Source organism: Halyomorpha halys, unplaced genomic scaffold, assembly GCF_000696795.3.
Source record: "Halyomorpha halys isolate HHAL.00 unplaced genomic scaffold, Hhal_1.1 Scaffold468.1, whole genome shotgun sequence".
Taxonomy (NCBI): Eukaryota; Metazoa; Arthropoda; class Insecta; order Hemiptera; family Pentatomidae; genus Halyomorpha; species Halyomorpha halys.
The window spans coordinates 299,495-324,014 of NW_027114236.1; the positions used below are offsets into that span (position 1 = coordinate 299,495).

The 24,520-nt window shown below is 31.6% G+C and overlaps 1 protein-coding gene across 1 annotated transcript in view; it reads right to left on the reverse strand.

The window, feature by feature from the left end:
- Positions 1–972: 972 nt before the first annotated feature.
- LOC106683120 (zinc finger protein PLAG1) overlaps positions 973–24,520 on the reverse strand; it is a 54,283-nt gene continuing 30,735 nt past the window's right edge. The window contains exons 5-6 of the mRNA XM_067051461.1: positions 7,885–8,027; positions 973–1,545 (exon numbers count right to left, since the gene is read on the reverse strand). Of these exons, the coding sequence (XP_066907562.1) occupies positions 1,236–1,545; positions 7,885–8,027 (453 nt within the window). The 3' untranslated portion in view covers positions 973–1,235. The remainder of the gene's footprint in view (positions 1,546–7,884; positions 8,028–24,520) is intronic.

Genomic DNA, 24,520 nt, shown 5'->3' on the forward strand with positions numbered 1-24,520 from the left:
TTGTTATAACCACATTCACTTCTTAAAAAAATTAAATAAATAAAAAGTAAAAAAGTCGGTATCCACACACTTTAGTTCTTTTGACTTTTCTCGGCTATTACATTCGATATACTCTATTTTCATAATAAAAACAAACAAAATAAAGCTAGGAAATGGAAGGAAACACAAATATCAGCAACTTAGTCGCTAGATGATACAAATCCACATAAATGGAACGGTTGTATATCGAAGGATAGGGTCCAATAGGAGCAAAGAATCCCTGCGCTATGAGGGGCCATTCCGGGTAATTACAGTCAGGGAACACAATGTAGTCACAATAGAAAGCATGCAAGAACCGAAGAAAAAGCATACGGTTCATGTTGAACAATTAAGGTTCCCAGCGGCGGCAACTCCGTAGGTGCCAGGAGTGTCTTCTCATCAAAAATGCAACAGATTGTGTTTTTTTCCCAATTGTGTAAATAAGAGAACTGTGAAAAGTGAAGAACATTGTGAATAGGAGAGTCTTGTGAATAGAAGAAGACTAAAGAAGTAGTTATTTTCTTTGTATAATTTGTTTTTGGGTGCAAGCACTCATTGGAAGAAATGTATTTGATTTTTTTTTTGTACATATAAGTTTGGTGTAATTTTAAGTTATGTTTTGTTCCAATTGCTTTGATTTCATTTTGTTTTTTGTTTTTTATTTTGAGTTTACGAGAAGTGTTCGTAAACTGGGGAGTTATATTCAGAATACAGGTATTATTGATCGTAGTCCTAAAACTCCTCCTGTCAACAATGGCAGAATGTAATATATAGGATATGTATGTAATATAAGATTAAGGAGCCAAATAAAGAAGTATAATCGTGATCTCATGCGTCTCATTACTAGTCCCTTTTTCTCTCTTTTTTTGAAGTCTTTCATCTTGGCTAAGCATATCTTTTATATATATATATATATATATATATCATGTACAACTTCTTTTACTATTTAAATAATACAAAAACCTAAAGTAATGAAATTTGATCAGTATGTAACTAGGCTTCTCTCTCTCCATAAATTAAGGTAACATAATTTGAAATTTAATTGTAAAATACAATGCAAGAAAAGAACAATGATTCTTGATTATACAAAAATTATAGAAGAATAAATCGTAATATTAATTAAGTTAACAGCTTTTCATTTATAATCTTATAAAAATATAAACTGGTATGAGTATAAAAAAAGAAAAAAAAAAAAGGAACAATTCTTTGTTATATTATCAAACATCTCTAAAAGCTTGAGTGAATCCTGGTAAAACATTTGTTGAAGCAGGACGTTTGTCAAGCTGATCGACAGTTGATAACTCCAAACTAGAAGAAGGTCCTGCTTCAGACTCGTGTGACCCATGGGATTTTTCAATGTGCCTTGAGAGGTGGTCAGAACGACCATAAGTCCTAGGGCAAAACTGGCAAAGAAAGTCACGGCTCCTGTTATGGACTACCGAGTGCCTTTCTGCATCCTTACGGGTAAAGAATGAACGGTCACAGTCTGAGCAGCGATACTTCTTGTCTGCAGCTGATTTGGAAAGTCTGACCAATAATAATTATTTTAATTTTACTTAATATGATATTCTACACTGAAAAACATAATAAGTAACTATACCTACTTATCTAGGTATACTACAATTTAGAAACTTTAAAAATTACTAGGTTAAATTCTTAAAATGTTTTGCTAAAATAAATTATATATTTTAACTTATTACTACATATATGTAGATCTGGGTAATGAAAAGATTTTTTAGACTAAGTGTATAGTAATTATCAGATATTTTAGAGTAAATGTATCTGCAAATTAAAGCACTCATGAATTTTTGATAGAGTATTGAATGGAAATACAATTAGAACTCTCTGAAATGGACAGCCAGGATCTGTCAGATTTGTTGTGAGAAATATTAATAATTTTTTTTTTAACTTCGGCAAATAAAACTTTTTTTAAGTTAATTGATTATCTCATCTGTTTCTTTTCTTTCATAAAATTTATGCAAGGTCAGTCTTAACATTTTAAGAAGGAAGAGTAAAAATTATTGACGAATACTGGTTTTCAAAGTTAAGGATGATAAGGAAAGGAGAGGGAATTTCTGTGAAAAGAACAAATTGTTAACTCTTCTTGAAATTATGTAGTCCTATTCATGACGGCTTCTCAATTTTATTCTTCAGAATAAATAAATCCCTTATTAAACTGGAAATACTTAATACATAGAAGAATAAAAAAGAATACTTTATTTGATGTATAAACAGTGTTGTTGCTTTAGGATATGGAGAGACAAAAAGAGAAAGATAAAAAGATCTAGCTGTTTTGTAATTGTGGTAATCTTGTTGGAATCTAAATATTACCCATCAGATCTTTTAAGTTAAATAGGGCTGACTAGGTTAAAATATGGACTGTATAAGATGGAAAGAGCGGACTGGATTGAATTTTAAATAGTGCTAACAAAGGAGATATATCTGAATTAACTTTAATTTAAACTTCGGCTAAAATTCTACCGTCATACCTAATTTTACTAAAAAGCAGTAATTGTAATCTTTGTTCAAATCACCTAATAAGTCTGAACTTCACTCTGAGCTTGAGAGAAAACCTCATCCAAAATCTCCTTGTGCCTCTCTTCTTAGGTAACATCCATTATGTTATCAACAAAATGAAACTTGGTTTTTGATGTTAGCACGCCTTTAGCTTACAAATATCTTTCTAGCTGACATATATAAAAAACAATTTTTTTTCCAGAAACACATAGTGCATGGAAAATGAGCTACTTAAAAAGACTCTTAAGCCCCTTATTTTTTGTTCAGCAAACCAAAAAAAGTTTTGCTTAGATTTGCTGAATTTAAACTAATATTCTGATATCAGGCACAATAATAATAATAATAAAAACGGATTTATAAGTAGCCTAAAATAAGGGAACAATAATTTGAAAGCTAGAGTGGGTTAGATGGAAAAATTCAAATCTTGAAACATGTTAATAATACAAAACACTTAGAGGGAAAACTGCATCCATCAACTATAACATTATTAGTAATTTGTTTTTAAATGAGAAAAAATATGCCCCAGCTCTTTGACTAAAGATATTTTCAATTGTGAAAATACAACATTATCTTTTATAGCTCTTCCAGACAATACTAGAGCCTTTTAAGACAAGTCTTTTGTGAATGACAAAATATTAAAGGATTGGTCATTGTTATTTACAAATAAAATAAAAGCAAGAAAGTTGATTTAAGTCATGGATAACAAAGAAATTAGCCTGGACCCTGATAAGTGCTGAAGAAAAGGAAATCTTGATCTTCGAAAGAAAAATTCTGCACCGAATATTTGGCTGTGTCAAGGTTGGTGAGAATTGGAGGAGGCAAACCAATAGGGAGGTCTACGAGCTGTTCAGTGAGGGAGATGTAATGCAGCACATAAGGCTGAGGAGGCTGCGCTGGGCTGGCCATGTCATCAGGATGTCAGTGGTTAAGATCCTGAGGAGGTTGCTGGATTTAGGACTCTAGGCTGCATCAGACCAGAGGAAGAGGCAGGCCAAGGCTGAGATGGGAAGATGCCGTCATCAAGGATTCCAGAGAACTTCTGAGCATCCGCAACTGGAGAGTGGCCGCACAAGACCGAGCTACATGGTGAACGCTCATTGAGGAGGCCAAGGTCCTAACTGGGCTATGCCACGGATAGATAGATAGATAGATAACAAAGCAATTACATTCCTTAACTACTTTATAAAACATTAATATAATTACTTCCCCAATCAATAATACAGCTATCTGCTGCCTACTGGACAAAGGCATCATTAGGAACTACAAAATTCATTATTATGAATTTATTTTGCGACATATCTTGGCCAAAATTGACGAATGCCATAGCGCATACAATTAATTTGTAGAAAAAATTAAGGTATTGAGTAAAATGCAATGAATATGAGCTGCAAGCAATAAAGAACATTAGACAAGAAAAAGCAGCCAATTTTTTCATAACATCCTGTTTTTTCTCCTCTAGAATCTATGAAAATCTGATAATACTGTTAGAACTGGCCTAGAGTGCATATTAGCCCTGTCACTTTAAACAAAGAAACATTTTTCCATTAATTACAAAAGTTCATTATTGAATTATACTGGAAGACAATGAGTTGACCATAATGTAATTAATTGTAAGAAGATGGTCAGGGTGACAGTCAAAAAAGGTACACAAATGAACAAAAACTAGATACAAACATTGTAAAGTATGGTAGAAGGACAAGAATATACATAGAATGGAGTATATAAAACTGAATGAAATAAATTAAGAATATAAGTTGGAATGAATAGAATAAATATTAATAAAAAGATAAGTAATGAACGATATGGATTCCATTCATGGAATTCAATGGATTGAAAATGTGCCAATGAAATAATAATTAGTAAAAAAAAAATTAATAAAAGTAACAAAAAATATGGTAAAATTAAAATAAGGAAATAGGGGTTAGAAAAGAAAGGAAGTGTATATAATAATAATAATAAATATGGTCAATAACAGAACAAGGAGATGGATAAATATAAGTAAATAGATAAATAATACAATACTAATCTGAATTGTGGCAGATAAGGAACAAGTTGTTAACAGCAATTTGAAGTAATCAGGTGATAAGGAGGGGAATAATGACTTCAGGTGCCGAAAGGAAATGTGGTACATAGAAAAACAATCAGAAAAAGGTATAAGAATATAGTAAAGAAATATAAATATATAAGGAGTATAAAATAAAATAAATATATAAGGAGATAATAAAATTGTATAAAATAAATAAAAGAATATATAAACAAAAGAAAAATATAGAAAATCTAAAGAATAGAATAATTAAATAAGAGCATAAACATGAAACATATTTAAGAGAACACCATTAACCAAGAGATAATAAAATTAACAGATAGATTATACAATGAAGACAAATTACACAGTAGACAGAATGTGATACAATGTAGAAAATAAATATAAATTAAATAATGAAATAAACAGAAGAAAATGGGTAAAAAAATGGAAGAAAATCAAGAAAGAAGGTGAGTTAGGTCAGGAGTAGTCATATTCAGTAGAAAATAGTTAAACATGTTTGATAAGATTTAGGATATGTCTGTAGGTGAGAGAAATATAATATTTATCAACTTTATGGTTAACAGGATTTGGTTTAAGATTTATATGGTTATAAGGTTTAAGTTTTGGAAATAAGAGACTGATATAAGACCGACAAACCTTTATTCCCTTGTGCACAGCTACTCTGAAAGAAGGAAAGCAAAAAAACGGTGTACCTATTAACAGGTAGAGGATAACATTAAGAGGGATTGTCCATGATAAGACTTGCCCTGTAGTAACTGATCTTCAATGAGTTTTTCTGTGTCCTAGAAGAGAAGTGGTTCTCCACAACAGTGTAAGTGGAGGACCTTGCTATAGTAGAAGCATCGAATAGAAGAGCCAGAATCGTATGCAGCTTTCTCGCCTCGCTAGTCTAAATTACAATACCCCCAGAAAGGGGAATGAGCATGGAAGTCACCTATTACAGGGCAATCATCCTCAGGGACGTCCATAGCTTAAAGGGTTTTATCATTAGGGAAATAGACATAGCAACAAAAATTGTCTCTGGTCTGCACCAGTGTTCCAAGGATCTCTGCTTCAATGTTTTGAAACTCATTTTCTAAAGGTATATATAAGGCTGGGAGAGTTTTGCATTATGGTGAGGATTCCTCCCTTATTTTAGCCAACACCATCCTTCCTGAAGCCCTTATAGCTTCTCACACCAAATTGTAGGTTGGGATTGAGGTAGGTTCTTGGATGCAGAATATGTCCATAGCCTCTTCATGGATCCTGTTAAGGAAGGCTATTTTTTTTTTAGTTGACCTTCTGTGTTCCATTGCATGATTTGGAGGTCCTTCTTTTCCTTCCACTTGATAACCAATAACCAAGCTGTGGTCTCCAGCCCTTTTCATTGGATATAAAGAAGTACCATCAAAATTTAAGCGTATATTGACTGGAATAAACGTAGATTATCAGATTCCCTCTTCTACTTCTAACTGCAATTCTTCCTATGTCCACACACCCAAAAACCAACACAAAACCTGTATTTTTAAAAATAAATCATCCATGTACTCCTTTATACTCTCTTCCTCCAGACTATCCGAACACACCTTGAACCTCAAACACTCCTTAAACTTTGACAATCTTCTATCATTGTTACAGCTCTTAACCCATCAAAAATGCTTTATTTCTGAATCTTCTATATAAATCTCGAACCGAATCCTCTCAACCATTTAGTATATAAAGATTGTATTTCTCTTATCTGCAGAAATATCATAAACCTTATTAAACACAATTAACTATTTTCAAATGTATATGACAATTCCCATTTTCTTTCTAGATATCCTTCTATATAATCTGTCTTTAATGTATGCTCTATCTGTTAATTTCAATATCTCATAACTAATTGTATTCTCTTAAATATGTTTCATGTTTATACTTTTATTTAATTATTCTATTCTTTAAACTGTATATATTTTTTTCTTGTTTATATATTCTTTTATTTATTTTATACAATTTTATTATCTCCATTTCTTTATGTTTTTACATTTATATTACATTATTATAATTTTATACTGACAATACCTTATTCTCGTTGTTTTTCTACGATTTTTTTTTAAACTTCTAAAGTAGAGGAAGTTTTTTTCATTTAAATTTTAACTCCTCTACCTTGGGAGTTTGATTCTAGGAGTTTGTACTGGAATTTGCAACAAAAATGTATGTTCCTGAGGATCATGTATTAGCTGAAAGGTAGAGTATTTTGTTTATTATTGATGCATAGAGAATAATGAGTGTATCGTTTTATTTGTTTAACAGCTTACTTATAAAAAAACGTTTTCATTTGTTGCCACATTGAGAATAATAGAGAGTTGACAGTAAATATAAAATAACTTCAAGAAGTATTGTGATTGTGAAAAATTTCAAATTTGAGTTTTCAATAGAAATACACATTTTGAGATCCTGTAAGTCCAAATAAGCAAGTCTCGCAAAATGGTCTCCTTTTTTTTTTTTCTATTAACCTCTTCCAACTCATTTCTATCTATAGGTAACAAAGCTATTTTAATAAGAGTGGGGAACAAGTTTTGATTCTGTGGTGCCACCATGAAAAAAAAGTCAAACCCCCCCCAGGCTGAATTCGAACTGGCACCACAGCAATTGCTAAGGTAGATGCTTCATCTCTCTCAGGAATTTGAGGAGATGGTCAGGGCTGTAGTCAAGAAGAACCAAATAGTTTTCAACTATTAATTGATTGCTGATGTATCAACTCACAATGTGGGTCTTCATCAGGGCAGTTGTGATGGGTGATGTACAATGGACAGAAGGGAATTTTAATTTTAGGAGAGAGAAAATGTGATTGAACTAATTTGTACAATCTCTTGAAAATTATTATTATTTATAAATTGTCGAAGTTTTCAGATATGTTAGTAGTTTAAACAGACATCGCACATCCTAAAGTGATTTCAAGTTAGTTTAAGTACTAGGCATTATACACTATTATAGACCCTTAATAGAGTAAAAATCTGGCGGTCGAGCGTGATTCTGACCAAATCACCTCCTTGTACAACCGTTGGTCTAATAACAGTACTTCCTTACAAAGTATTGTACCCCTGACCCTTCATGGGTTGTAGCTGTACAGTTTTAATTTTGTTTTTATTTAATAGACTATATTTAATAGATTTATCAACTATCTGTGATAAGTAAATAATGATATTTAAAATGGGACAGGACAAAATTGGAAATAACTTACTTTAAGAATTTAACACAGAAGAAAGTAGATATTTAATTCCAAAACACAAAATTATGAAACGTTTAGTTCAGTAGTAAGTTAAAATAATAAGCCACTCTACCTGGAGCCTGTGTGCCCTCTGACATGCTGTATAATGGCTTCTTGATCAGGAGCTACATGTTGGCACAGCTGACATTTGAGGTCACCAGACTGAGCCGAATGTAAGGCCAAGTGTTTCCTTAGTGATCCTTTACAAGTATAGGTCTAACAACAAAAGTATAAACAACTTTAGTGACCAATACAGCTAAAAATCCTTTTAAGAACTTTATTCATTAATATTACATTATTATACTAAATATATTTTCATATCATAAAAACACAATGCTACTGAATGGTTTCTACAAATTATGGCTCCAGAAGGTAAATTTTTATTAAATTGAAAAAAATTATTTTAGATGGATTAGCGAGTATGTGGAATGTGTTTTAATATTAATTTTGTAAAAATAATGAAAACATCAGGAATACACAACCAAACAAAATTATGGTTTAGTACACAAAGTGTATGAGCCTGTTTCTAAGAAAACAATTTACAAAAAGATATCCATCCAAGTCATAAAAATATTCTGTATGGAACCATTTTCTCGTTTATATCAGATCTTTTCCAAATTATGGCATAGCCAAAAGGAGGGTAATGTGTTTGGGTATGTATTTTAACTTGCTCGTTTGAAGTACTACTGAAAACTTATTGCATTAAATGGGTTTAGTTTGTCCATCTATAGCTTTGTAATAATTTTTTGAGTAAATATCTCAAACAAATTTTTAAGTTTGATGGCTGAAATTATTCAATTAGAGAACGTGAACATTTTGAAACTGTTTCATCGAAACATTTGGGTAATTAATTTATCAGTTCAACTACTTTGAATTTCATTTGAGAGTTGAGGAAAAAATTCACAGCAAGGAAGGTATTTAATAACCAAAACATATTAACTAGAAATAGTTTGTAACAGCCTTGTAAACGAGCTACTTTCATTACACAGAAGTACATATCAAAAATAGTGTAATTAGGAGCTTTTAAAAATCAAAAGGTCTTAATCTTTGTATAAATCCCTAAAATTAATATCATACAATCGTTAAAGATTTGATTTCAAACCATATAATTATCTAAAATCATAAACCAATTAATTTTCCATACTCACTCTTCCACACAATCTGCATTGTTAAAAATGAAATATATTCTTTAAAAGCTGTATGAGACCCCAGAAGACAAATTTAAAGAAATGTTTTTCATTTAATTGCTTTAGTTTTATCAGTACAGCTCAAGACATCATGGGAAAAAAAAGGAAGGGGAAAAATAAGACAGGATATTTAAGAGACTCCAAAATTACCTTCAAGGCCTTCATAGATAAACAGAAAATCGTGAGCCTATTTCTCTTAAATTCCTCTAATAGATTATAAAATCCCAGAGAATAAACCACACACACACACACAGCTGTTTACTTCGAAAAGTTGGAAACAACTGCCATACCTATCGAAACTGCAGAGCTTAGTCCACTAGGAAAGATCGTTGCTAATTCAAAATCCACAGTGACAGTTACCACATTCCCTTTAGCGATGTATGCTAAAGGGAAGAGTACTAAGTTATTAGTATTGGTATATTTTTATTTAATAGCAGATTGGCCTGATGGGTCTTATATGGTTGATATAACAGTTACAGTTAACAACTGATTGTGGGGGGTTACTCTCGTGCAAAAGACACCCCTAACTATTTACAATGCTATAAATATTGAATAATAACGATGAATTATAAAAAATATATACATAAATAAATAAATTGATAAAAATAATTATTCTTAAGAGGAGAGAAAAAGTAAAGTTAATAAAAAAAAAAAAAGACATTCATACACTCAACAAAACTAATAATTGATTTCTAATGGGGAAAAAAAATTAATTTGAGAAAGAGATGAAAAGGAAAAATAAACAAACAGCAGCAATGTCAATAACAGAATAGATAATTATAGAAATTACAACAGAATGTCCTGCAGCAGCCTGGGCTCGTCTTCGAGAAGAGATTAGATTTCCCAAGTTGTTAGCTACTGCTCCTTTAACTACCGATAACTGATGATTTAATGTTAATATGATGATTCCTGGTAAGGTAACAATCTAGGTAAACTCTTAGGTATCTTACTGCTTCATTGGCAAGAGACTATTTCACTATTTTACCTTTGAGGATTAGTCCCGGTGGGTTTCACGGGCGTCTAAGATTGAAAACTTCTGAAGTACATTTTTCAATATTGAGACTAATCATCCATTTAGTTAAGTACTGTTCAAGATCATTAGAGGTGACTCTGCAAAGTATTTCTAGCTAGTAATATGCCGTTATTTTGAGAAAAAACTGCTGTATCCTCAGCGAACATAAGAGGTATATGTGGACTGAATGTCATGAAGATAAAAGTAAAACAGAATGGGAGAAAGTACTGAGCCTTGAGGAGTACAGGCATAGATTTGTCTGAGAAGAAATATGCTTTTTTTATAAATGATTCCAGTAGTTTTCCAATACTAGGTTATAAACTGATGGGTCTATAGCTGCTAACTTCTTTAGCGTTTTTACCAGGCTTGTGAATTACTATGAGTTCGGCTTTCTTCCATATATCAGGAAAATAGCCTTCCATAATCATTCGTCCTTCGGGTTTAAATCTTTTACATTTCTATGATGATAATTATAATATACCCATTCATCCAGATCCTCTTTTTGTTTCGTGTTTAAGATGGTTCCATTTCTTTTAGTGAACAGGGTCTCTAGTGCACATCCACTGTCTCCTCGCATGATTTTTTTCTTTAATTTTTAGAAGGATTGATTTCGGGCATCTGCCAGAGATTGTTTTTCCCCTTAACCGGAAAGGTCATACAGTTGTATCATGTAAACAGTTTGAGATTGATTCATTCAGTTTCATTGATTTCTTAAGCGGTACGAAAAATTTTGTTCAGTTTTAATTTCTCATCAACTAGAATTTTTACGTTTCCTAGTTGATCATTCCATTAATGAAGGATTTTCTCTTTGTTTCTTTGTGTATCTCAGTTGAGAAATTAATTAATACATGGATATGGTCCGAATTCAAAGCAGTCATTACTTGAGATGAGAGAGGAAACCTAAAAATTTTTTGTTAATACAATATCCAGAATGTCAGGTTCACAGACTGGTCTGTAAAAATTAGGTTCATTTGGCACATGTATTTGAATATTGTACCTTGAACAAATGTCAAGCAAAGTATTTCCATTAAAATTTTATTTATGGCATCCCCAGTAAATATTCTTGCTGTTAATGTCACCTAAAAATAATGTCTGGTTTCCTTGAGATAACAGCTTAAAAATCACATCTAGAAGTAGTTTTTTTATTTGGAGGTTTATATGCTGCAGCGACGATAGCAGGAGACGAGTGTAAACGGACCGAAAAAACCTCTGTGTTAAATATGTTGGAAATAATATTTTCAGGGAAGCTAATATTATTTTTAATTTTTAAGGCTACACCACTGGAAGGAGTCAAACAATCTCTGTCATACATAAGATTTCGTAACCTGGGATTTTCAATTTGATGTTTTGGGATAAATATATCTGTTATGCAGGCTACATCGATGAAGTTTGATTCAAGGAAAATTTTGAATTCATTCCTCTGAGAAGATATGCCATGAGCATTCCAATTTAAAATTTTTAATTTTATTAATTCTGTATCTACAGACAAAAAAAAATATTTGAGAATTTATAGAATAAAATTTGATTTGTAGTAAAGTGCAGTTAGTTAGGAATGAATTAGTAACAGTCGATAAGTTGTTACTTATATAATGGTCCAGTCATGAAGAAAGAAGCTAATAGCGTTAATAAATATGTCTATATATAATATATAATTTGTGCTAAATAGGGTTTAATAGCTTCAATAATAATTTTAGTTACAAAAGTTAAAAATTAACTGTGGACTGAGTTTTTTTGTTCCAGTTGTTTTAATATTTGTCGAATAATAACAGCATATGAAGATTTTGAAGTGATTCTGATAGCTGATTTATTCAAATTATTCTCAGATTTACGAGTATTAGGCTAAGGAGGTGTTTATTTTATTTTTTATGGTTTGATAATATTTACATCCCTCATAATAAATAGTTCACAATTTCCACAAAATGGCTTATCCTAAAATTTAACAGGCATTTTGAGAAATGGTGTTAACCTTTGTGCTTAACACTCTTTGAATCTAAATGACAATAATTTTTTGTGCGACCATATCTCTGATAGTTTGTACACATAGGAATATCAATGTATTTATGCTTAGGTTGTACTATAATTAGTGCAGAAAATAAATTTTTAAGATTAAAAATATCTTTAACCTTTTCATTTTTTTTTAGATATACTGAACAGAGAGGAGTTGGTTTTTTTTATCTTTATTTAGTATTCTGGATATGCATACAACTTCAAATTGTTTTGAATCTAATTTGTCCTTTAATTCCTCTTCGGCTATGCTATAGAGAACCATCCTAATTACTACATTCGAATATTTATTTTTATAGATAGAAAATGTATGTATTCAATTTTTTCTTCATCATAATATTTGGTCTTAGTTCTATAGTTGTCTATATACTATTCTATTCAAAAACATAATTTTTGGATTGTTCCCAGCTAATTGGGTAGTGAATGGCCCAATGCATAATGCATTTAATAGCAGTCAATAATTATCAACATTATGTAGAAATACCGGTGGTATTTTTATAGAATTGGGCTTTACATTCGGGTTAGTATTGTTATTATTGCTAGTACTTGGTGTTGCTGCTGTATACTTATTGGATGAAAGGTCAATTTCAGATAACTGGTTAAATGAACTGCCCACCCTTGCTTTTAAAGAAGTAATTTCCTGATAGTATTTACCCATTGTTTTAACAGGTTACTGGGACTGTAGTAAATCGGGAGGTTCAAGATTTCTTTTCTTCCAATAGGATTTGTCTGTCTGTAGATCTACATCAGTTTTATCGACAGAAATATGTAGAAGGTTTTGGAATAAACTGAGTGAATCGCTTAATTCATCGCCTGATAGCATTAATTATAAAAGAAAACAACAAAAAAAAAACAACTGAATAAAACAAGAAAACAAAAATGTCTAATAGAATAAGTACAACACTACAATAGAACCGCACTCTATGAAGTCAGAGCCAAAACTGAGAGCTAAGTTGAAAAGAAACGTTGAACATTTGGAATATCAGAAACACCATCAAATAGAATAGAAATAACCTGGGGTGTACCAGAAAGTAGACAGCACTCAAAAACCGGCACTCCAACATAAGGAACCTCAAAAAGAAGTACAGAAAAAATCGTGCAAGGAAACCTCACCTTAAACCTCTGAGTCCTATACAGATGTTCTGCAAAAGGTAAGAGAAGATACAGTGATGGTGGAGATGGCCTCTTCAATAACTAAGGTCCGTAAAATTAATAACAGTGGTCTTCTGCAATTAGCTTGAAAGGGCAATCTTTTACTACATTAAAAAGCTCAATGTAAGAAGGGCTTGGCGAAGGAACAGAAGAGCACACTTGGACGGAGGAGTCCCAATTCTAACTAAGAGATTTGGATGCTCTCACCAGCAAAGAGGAGGTTATGGAGGCCTTAAAACCTCTCCTAGACAAAGAGCCAGTTCCCATCACAGCAATAAGATCCATCCGTCAAGCCTAAGGAGGCACACAAACGGCAGTCATTGCACTTCCAGTTCTCCAGGCTAGAACGGTATGGCTCAAGGTAAGGCGCAAATAGGCCTGGTCTTTAGCCTATACGTGAAAAATTCAGAGTTCAAAAATGTTTCCATTACTGGGAGTATGGACACAGCTCGGAATTATGTTGGAAAAGATAGGACCTCCTTTTGCTGAAACTGTGGTAAAGCAGGTCACAAAGCACTGTATGTGACTAGAAATCCAAATGTGCATTATCTGCAGAAAATATTGATGTTAAGCACCCAAGGAGAAGTATTAAGTGCCCAGCTTTCTGTTTAGCAATGAAAACCATGATGCAAATCCAACAACATCGTAGATGAAGTTACTACAGTTGAATTTGGTGGTTCAAACGGTTGGTGGCTATTCTCTGAGAGCAATACAAAAATTTGGAGCAATGTAAAATGTTCCTCATAAGTGTCTAATAAGTGGTAAAGCTGCTATTTGGGCGTGTGGTGCCTGGACTATCCAGCAAGTAAATACAGTCACAGTCTGGCTTTGAATGGGTTAAGATCAATGACCTGTATATATTTAGCTGTTATGCCATCCCAGCATCACGACTGAAGACTTTGAGAAAAAGGTGCGTATACTCACCTCTTTTATTTCTAGAGCTTGTAACGCAGCTATGACGCAGTCAAAGCCTGGTAAACATCATTCCGGAGTCTACTGGTGGATAGATACTATTGCTGATCTGTTTCGGTGAGAAGAGATTACCAGCAAGCGAGGCATCTATTGGAGTTTTCTGAGCTTCGGGAAGAGTTCAAGATTGCTAGAAGGAACCTCTAAAAACCAATCAAGGAAAGTAAAAGACATTACTGGAAAGAACTTTTTGATGAGGTAGATGAAGACCCTTGGAGTAGGCCTCATAAAATAGCTCTTAAGAAACTGAATATAGGTTTGACGCAAATCCCCATGTGACCAGATGTTGTGGACAATATTTTCAGCACACTATTTCCAGAACAGTTGACTACTATTGAATGTATAGATAACATACATCGCACTGATTTCCTAACAATCACTCAGGAAGAGATAGAAGGCTAATGGCAATGATAAAGCAAATGGTCTGAAGTAATCCTCAGACCTACAACATGGCAGTTTATCTGGATTGGACGGTATTCCAAATGTGGCTCTTAAGATGGCTTTAAAAAAAGTCCAGATCTTTTTATAAATCTCTTCAATTCTTGCATGTGTGAAGGTTGATTTCTGAAACCTTAGAAGAGACTTATTTCAAACTTGTTCTTATTCCAAAGGGTAAAGGAAGAACAGAAGACCCGTCAACCTATCTTCCAATTTGTTTGCTTGATATTATAGGTAAGGAGCTTGAGAAGTTTCTTTTTCTTAGGCTACAAGAGTTCACTGAGAGAGCAAATGGGCTCTCAAGGGCTCAATATGGATTCCGGAAGGACTGATCCACAATCGATGCTATTGGAGTAGCAATCAAAAGTGCCTGTACAGCAATTGCAGTAGTAAGGTGGAGGAAACGTGCTAAGTGGTATACAGTAATCCATTACCCTAGATGTTAAAAACGCTTTTAACACTGCAAATTGGACCTACATATTGGATGCCCTAAGGACTATGGCTGTGCCAGCCAATTTGGCCTGGTTAGGTTTTTTTTTAGCTTTTTAGGTTGACAACGCCGGAAAGAGCTACAGTTGAGGGCTTAGCAGATGATGTTGCAGCGGTGGTAGTGGCAAGGTACATAGAATAAGTAACCCTCATTACCAACCAGGGCGTTGCTGAAATCCAAGGCTGGCTATCATCAGTGGGCCAACAACTTGCAGATCACAAGGCTGAGGCACTCCTTGTTACCATTAAAACAAACCGAAACAATCAATGTGAAATTAGGTAGACACGAGATTCGTTCTCAGCCTTGTTTAAAGTAACTAGGAGTGATAATCGATACACATCTCCAGTTTAATGTTCATATGGAGTACATCAGTGTCAAAGATACTAAAACAATATCCTTATGGTCATGCCTTATGCCGAACATTGGAGGTCCCAGAGAGAGTCACAGAAGGCTTCTTGCTACTGTTGTTCTCTCAATTATGTCATATGGAGCTCCAATTTGGAAAGAAGCAATGCTAACGAAATCATACAGGAGACAGATAATTTCAGTTTATCACAGAGTTTCTTTAAGGACAGTAAGTGCATTTTGAACTGTTTCCTATGAATGTCATACATGATAGCCAGAATGCCTCCTGTTGAAGAAAGAAGTAGGTATTATGGATGATGTTCACCCATTTCGAGAGAAGAATGGCAAATAGTGGTCACTCAGTGGCAACAGCGTAGGGAGGCTGCAGATTCTGGTGGGTAGACTTACAGGTTGATACACGATGTTGGTTTGTGGTATGGTTGCTAACATAGTGAGGTGGATTTATATGTAACCCAACGGTTCACCAGACGGAGATGCTTTACAGCCTACAAGTACTGCCTTAAGTTGGACAATACTGCAGAATACCCTGCAGGCCATATGATTGAAAAAACAGCGCACATATTTTTTACTTGCATACACTTCGCAGAAGAAAGAAGTGAATTGAAGAGATGGTGTGGAGTAAATATCACATCAGAAAACTTGATGAGCCTTATGCTGTGCTTGATATTACATGATATGGGCAGTGGAAACAAAATTCACCAGTTTTCCTTAAAATTAGCAGAAGAGAGGGCTAGAAAAAGTGAATAGCTGAAAAGAAACAAGAAGCAACATAAGAACATGCAAAGATTACCATGAGGCGGCAGTCAGCCATTTTTCTCCCTAAAGTAATATATATATAAAACCTATAAATATTCTTTATTCCTAATATTTTGAATTTTCATAATAGTTACCAATTCATTTTATTTTGTTGATTTTAAAATTAATAAATTTGAGTGCAAATAGTGGGTAATTTTCAGCATAATAAATAGTTGTTTGATAAAATATGAAGGTTAAAAAGTGATGATAACTGTAAGTAAAGTACAAATAAAGCCAAGACGATTCACAACAAAAAAACATCTCATTCAAGCTTGTGTAAATGGATTATAACTTTAGCTGTGATGCTCTGCTAATAAAAAATTGATAATTCTTTATACCTATTTCAAAAGAAAAGAAAAAAAAAACAAATAATCATTCCAGGGACAACTTAAATAAATTCTTAAAGTCAGAAAGAATTAGATAAAAATCCAACAAAATTATGGTTAAGATGATAATTCTATGGCATGATGTGTTGATTTATTTATTTTTAAGTTGCATATGGAACGTATAGATGATTTTTTAAGACTTACAAGGTTTCACAGCATAAGTAATATGAAGGATTTAGATAAAGCTGATCAATATCTCTCACATTATTCTACCCATAAGAGACCAGAAAGCAGAAAAAAAGTAATATTCTTTATTTGAATAGGGAAAAAATCTCTTCATATTTGATCAAAAATAAATGTAATCTATCAAAACCAAATCAAAAAGTGTTATTACATCAAACACAAACATTGTACAATTCCTATCACAACAATAATTGGAGTAACCTCCTAAAGTAAGTTTTGAAATGACTTATTAGAATGAATTCAGAAAATTCAAAAGGTCAAACTTCAAGAGACATTAACAGTAGAACAAATGAAAACTTAAGACCATACATGTACGCAGCGCTCACAGAAAATCATTATCAAACTATTAAAATAATTCATGGTTTTTATCTGGTTTAAATAAACAAAAGGATCATTAACAGTACCAATCAATAGTTTTTTTTTTCATTTCTTAATCCTTAACAAACTAAAACAATGTTTTATTGCACAGTTTATGATTCCATAAACTTATTTAAACAAACTTTGCAATATTTGATATATTATCATTGTCCGAACTATCAGATGCTTATTCAGGTTCTAAATACATAAAAAAAGTCACACAGATATTTTTATTTATTAGAAAATCAATTATGTTAACCATTTCGAAAAACACTTCAATAATTTTATTTTCCTGAGGTAAGTCTACATGAAGTATTTTTATTGATGCTGTTAACATGAATCTGTTTATTCCAAAAAGACTGGATACAGCCATAATCCAAATGATTCTAAATCAGCGATTAATGGATACAGCTGTGGTTATTATGGATATAAATAACCACATATATAGTATTTACATTTATGTTGGAAAGAAAAAATATTTATCAATTTATAAAAAGTTATTAAAACACTCCTTTGTACAATATTTACCGATAACAAACAGATTAAACCTTTATGTGGATACAGTCCAATCTTGATAATCCGCCAAATTGTTGAAACCCATTTAAACAATGTAAAAAAAGGAATTAAGGTTTTAAAAACTGCAAAGCTAAATTTGTTTTATTAATACTTCTTTATTAATAAAAAATAATAACCATTATACGGTTATTTAATGGTAATCGATGAATAAGTGACAAAGAAATAACCCCCACTCTTCAGCTTTCCCATAATGACCAGTTAAAATATTCTTCACATGGACATTACAAGCTTATCAGATCAGCGAAAATATACGATTAACAAATTTTATTCTATTAAAGTTGTAATGTACTATCAGAACACTACATAGACATTGGAGTACTTAGATCCATTTTTGTATTTCCTTTAGACGGAAATGCTAGCTGATGAAAGGGCTTCTTAATCTTGGACATTAAGATTTTTTGGCTTATGACTGAATATTTTGTTTCTTAGTTGTTTATTAATCTCTCAATTCTGCACAAGAGATAAATTGTGTAAGAATATTTACATTAATTCTTCTACCTCCGATCAGTATCCTGCCTCTTCAGCAGATAGTAGAAGATGATTCAATGATATTCTACGGGTTGAATTCTATTTGTGTGGATGCCCAGCCCAAGAAACTCCTTATCTCAACAGCACGACACTTCTAAGCAGTCTTCTACCCTACAAACAAACATACCAACATAAAGTAACCCTGTTCTTGGGAATATTATGCTCACAATAAATGATTAAGTTATCAAAAATTACTTTTATAATTTCTTAATCATTATTAAATTTTTAATGGGGAGAACAATTAATCAATTCAAAATAAAACACTAAAGGGCAAGCTCAATAGTCAATAGAGCACGGATATTAATCTTCAACCAATTTCCATGGACCACATGGAGGATTATCTGTAAAAGGTGTAAAGAAACGAAGAAATTCAAGATTTTACACAATAATAAAAGACAATTCTATAGATAGTTTGAAAGTCATCACAGGTAGAAAATATTCAGGAAATATTTTAATAAGATGTTTTCAAAATAGTTGTCACCACGAGATATTGGAAAAATAAATTTTACAATCACTAATGACCATAAATATTAAACCAAGCAAAAGTTTCATGCATATCTAGAATAACTAAAAATGAATCCAAAGGAATGGTTATAAGCATGACAATAAAAAAAAAATAGTTAAAAAGATGAATAAAATGTTTAATAAAGGCAGGTAAATAAACAGAGAGAAAATAAAAATAACAGCTTAAACTACAGAAACAAAACCCTGTATAAACCTTTGGTAGCATCTCTCAACTGCATATATTCAACGATCTATTGCTATCAAATAATCAATGAAATCAGTGTATACTAAAATTAATTTCTAAATATGAACTACAGACACTCACAGGGATAGAAATATAGGAGCATCTCCCCCTTCCTTCCCTCCAAATAAAAAAAGTACAAAGATCTAGGAAGCGAATTTATTACAGATATGTAAAACTTCAGCCATTCCAACAACTCAGAACAGATTTACAATTTTACAGTAAAGCACAATCATTTATGACTGCAATACATTTCATTTATTAAAAACATGTGGGACATTGGTTGCAACAATGTTTTTTTTTTTTTTTGTTTCCAGTCAGAAGTTCTGAGAAATTGAAACCCACAGCAGCTATAAAAACATTGAACTATGAAACACAAAAAACTATAGAAAAAGATTTCAAATGACTTTATAAGCAGATTTCTGCTGGAAAAATCAAAACCCAATGTGACAGGAAAAAGTAAATAAATTACCACACCACCTAAACTCATATACCTTTTATACCTAAATCCATATCCTAGTTGTCATATTAGAAAGGATGTGAAAATACAAAATCGAGGTGGAACTACATAACGTGTTACAGCGGGTATGGTTAGTATCACTAACAGTCTTGTTAATACCCTGAATCAATATATGATGATATGTTAATAATACCCAGACCATTCTGATCACTCAGTTTTATAAGCTCAAAACTCACAGGTTACATACAGTTATTTTTCCCCTAACCATAATTTAAATATCATGGATGGTAAAAGAAATCTAGCAGCAAGGGGATTTAATTATAGAGATGTCTATTATTTTGTATATAAGGAGTAATAATCGGTATGTTTTCTCTCAGATACCAGTAAGGAAGAAAACATACCTATAAGCTGTCTGACCTTTGGCAACAAGTACTTTCAATAAGTAAGGGCCTGACCACTTGAAACTATTAGAGTAAATATCAATAATTGCAGAAAATTAATTCAAGGAATGGAAGGGATTTTCAATCAAAAATAATGTTCTTCTATTCTATGGAAAAAATGATGGAATACCAGTGGAGATTTTTAGAGGGATATTGTATATAATAAATGCTCTTATTTATTGAGATAAGTGATGATTCATCCAAGAATCTATTGTGACAAAGCATTCAAATGAAACTTAAGCTAAAGGTTATGTTATTGTACACTTAGATAAAAGCAGAAAGAATTCAAAAATTGAGGAATTTTAGTTATTAGCTAGTTTTGATTCTAAAACAAAGTTGTATGAATGAAAAAATCAATTAATCAATATCTTGTTTAGTTTGTTTTATTGATTTCTAAAATTTTGTTGGTAAAATACAAATAAAGAATTAAAAAATCTTAATTTCTGAACTAACCCAACTGTCCCACTAGCTCTTTTTACAGTCCCAGAAAAGATATCTTGTGAAAGGGAGCAATGTACCATTACACCCAGAAGAGATATCTTACAGAAAGAAAAAGCACTATTAGCTCTAGAAAATATATCTTGTAACATGTTTTCATTCATTAGCCACTTACAGCTCTTAACATAATATCTTATGACCACATTTATTCCATCTATCAAGCTGTTGAGTTAACAAATACTTTAATCGCATGAGTATCATTACTTTGTGGTTGCACCAACCTACCCAGAGATTGTCCATAGTTGGCTTTTGCCTTACTTGAATTTATTGTCTAAAGTCCATATCGAACTGCTGTTGTTCTGTGTCAAAAACATTAAAAGATTGGATATCACAATGCACAATTTTCTACTAGTGGATTTATCTACCTATTTAAATGTGTATTTCTTTATGTTTCTACTTATTATTCCTTTAATAGAAAAATCATAAAGGCTTAATAAATGTTAGTACTATAATCCACAAAAAGTATCTTTAAAAAAACAAACCGATATAATTCTACACCATTTCTCAATGTATTCATGTCATTTTGGAAAAAATTGTGCACAATACAATTTTAATTTTTAAAAAGGTCATAAATAAACCATTATATAAACATCCATGTTTTTAAATATTTTTTTATGCTTATATCTATTTTTAAAATATTAATTCATAAATTATCATAAAAAATATATTAAGTTTACCATGTCGACATTTAAAATTTTTTCATCCATTTTAAAAATCTATATTTATTTATACATCACATTTATTTTTATTATTGTCTAATAATAATTATTGTTTTTTTTAATTTTTGTTATTCTCCAGTTCTTATTTTTATTAGCTAATTTTATCATCTATATAATTAGTAATAATAATAGTATGCTGAATTATAAATAAAATGATTGATTGATTATAAAATTACAACCGAAAAGAGGTAACATCTATATGTAAAATAAAATGCACTTTAAACTTATATAAAAATTAAAATAAAATGAATAAATTTGAACAATAAATCCAAAAAATAAATAAATAAACAAAAGAACATAATAACGAAATGATTCTATTATCTTCCATTTTATTCCCAGAAATTGTGGTAGAGGTTTTTCCTTTAGAGCTGGGTAGTCTTGCCGATGAGGGCATATCCATTTTTTTCTGTTTCAAAGAAATATCATTTTTGGTAAGATCCCAATGTTTATCATGATGTATTATTACCTTACATGAAAAACATGCCAGCATTAATTTATCTTTCCTGTGGAGATTATATTTTTACAAGAAGGGCTCTGGACTGTGATAATGAACATATCACATATAAAATATTAATAGTAGAGGAGATGGCTACGAGCTGGGATAACTGTCTTATGTCTGACTGATTGCAATCGGTATAGAAATTGGCTTTCACCAACTTACCTTTATGTTTACGAATATTTTACACTATTTTTTAAACAGGTAATTAATGTATTTATACAGCAGTGGTAACAGAACCACCTCACAAATGACAAATCACTATTGACAAATCTTAATAATAATGAAACAGGAATAACTAGAGAGATCCTCATTTGGCACATTGAGCCAAGGAATGTAAGATTAAAACCTTCCTTTGGTTGACCAATGGTTATACAAGGTCAGTATACACACTCTTTTGCCAAGTTTTACAGGTAACCAATTAAAGGGTCAGGGCCCCACTTGATAGGAGCTGGGTGTGCCCTAGCAGGGTCTCTGAACCTCAGTCAATCCACAGAAGATAGTACAGAAAATAAATTTTCTCCCACAGCAGGATTCAAACCTAATATTTAGTATTCTACTACATAATACACTTCATTTCCCTACTTGATGAAACGTGATTACAAGGTAAAAAAATTTAATTCAACACAAATTTTGTAATATATGAGGGGAAGAATGGATCAATACAGGGAATCATTAAGGTTATCAAGGGTGCCACCTTTATTTTGGGCTTTCAAAATTGATGAATTTGAAAATGAGAATCACCTATACTGTTTGGTCTGAACCCACCGCACTGATACCCTGACCTGTACATACTAAGCACATGCTCAGGTAGATGTACCAGCAACCTTTGAATGGGATGAAGAAATATGGATCTATTCAGTTGGCCATGTCCTTATCTGAGCTATACAAGGATCTCACCAGTCTTTTATCATTTAGAACTACTGTCTATAAATATCATTTTCCAATTTCCCTATCTTATATTATACAAAAAACTTGATTTTATTGTAAAAAAAAGACCATTTGAGAGACTTCAAACTATTCAAGTATATAGCTTCTACACAGAAACAGAAAATTAAGGAAAAAGTTACATAATAATACGCTTGATGGATATCTTGATGTTATCTGAAATATGAAACTTAATCAGAACCATTTATTGACAATATTTATAATTGAATACTAAAAAAATTCCACATTGAAAGAAAGGGGATGTAGAAGTTGATCTTAAAGTGTTAGATGTAAGGAGATAGGAAATATTCTGAGCTAATTAGGTATCAGGAATTATATTGCTAGAAAATGTTTAGAAAAATTAAGGTTTCAGATGCACATGTAATCAAAAGACGTAATGACTCACAAAAGTTTCTATGAGACAGTAATCAAAATATAGACTGATAAGATGTTTATTAAAAAACAATAAACTATCTGAGATTTATGAAACAAAAAAAATTTGAATGACTAGCTAAATGACCATGAATAGATGATATAGGTTCTTTTCGCGTTTGTCAGCTTTATTAATAGAACATTAATTACCATTTTTAATTATATAATTTTAGTTTTATACTTAATTATTTCCCCCCTTTTTTTTTTTTTATGCGTTGTTACAGTTTTTTTTTTTTAATTAAAGGATTTTGGTTTATATAGTTTAATATTTCCTATTATGAATTTTATTTAGTTTTTTCATGTTAGTATTAAAACAAATGGTACATGTAGTATCCCTGTAAGTTCATAAAGCAGACATATAATAATCAATCAATTATCCTATACACAGGCAAAAGCCCTGAATTACTCACTCTTCACTAATCACCAGTTTCCAATAAGTCAATGGGATTAAAATTTGATGCAGATATTGTATATATACAAATAAGGAATTGTAATATGTAGCATTCTGTTGTTTTGGGATTAAATGGGTGGTTACCATAATCAACAATATTAGAATCATTTCAAGCATTTAGAGAATAATAAGTTTGATCTAATAATAACTATTAAAAAAATTTAAAAATTATTTAAAACCCACATGAATGGGAGGAGAAGAAAACAAATATCTTAAATGTATACACCTATAAAAAATGTTAATTTTCCATTACTGGTGACAGAGGAACGAATACTTGAGGTTGGTACAAGTTAGTTGATTTAAATAAATTAAGCTACCTTGGTGAATAATGGTGTGTATGTTGTAGACTGTAGATTTAATACAAGGAAACATTAGTCAGGAGTGTGAAAATACAAATTAAAAGAAAAATTGATTTTTTATTTGTCCCAATATTTCGGCCTTATCAAGGTGACTACAACAGAAGATTGTAATGCTAGTGAACACACTTTTCCATATCCATACCAGGAGTCAATTCAAACGGTTAGTGTTCAAAGCATTAATTTTCTTTAATGTTCTTATTAATTTTATTTTTTCGTTTTTATTTTTGTAATTATAAAATAAAAAATTAAATAATTTATTTTTCAATATATGTAACTATAAAGTAAATAAAAATGTTATTTCTGTATAAATATGCAAAAGCCCCTTTGTCTATGTGATGCCTGGTATTACCAGAATGGGCTCACTGCTTCAGACCCCTGCTGATGGTTGTTATAGACATATCTACCACTGCCCATTTTCAGTTATGTATAGACCACTCTATATTCCATCAACTAATATCGAGTTCCCTACTACTCACTCTTGTGATTAACACCATCCCTGATCTTCAATCATCCATTAGGGATGGGATATCGATATCGATATTTTGTCTCCGATATCCGATATTTTGATATCGATATCCAGTAACCGATAATATCGGAATATCGGTCACTAAAAAAAAAAAGGTCGGACCTTAAAGTTGGGATAAATACAAGAAATAGTATAGAAGTATATGATATATGAAAGACATTTTTATAATTATTTATTTCTAACATTAGCAATAATATTCCGATATTCTATCAT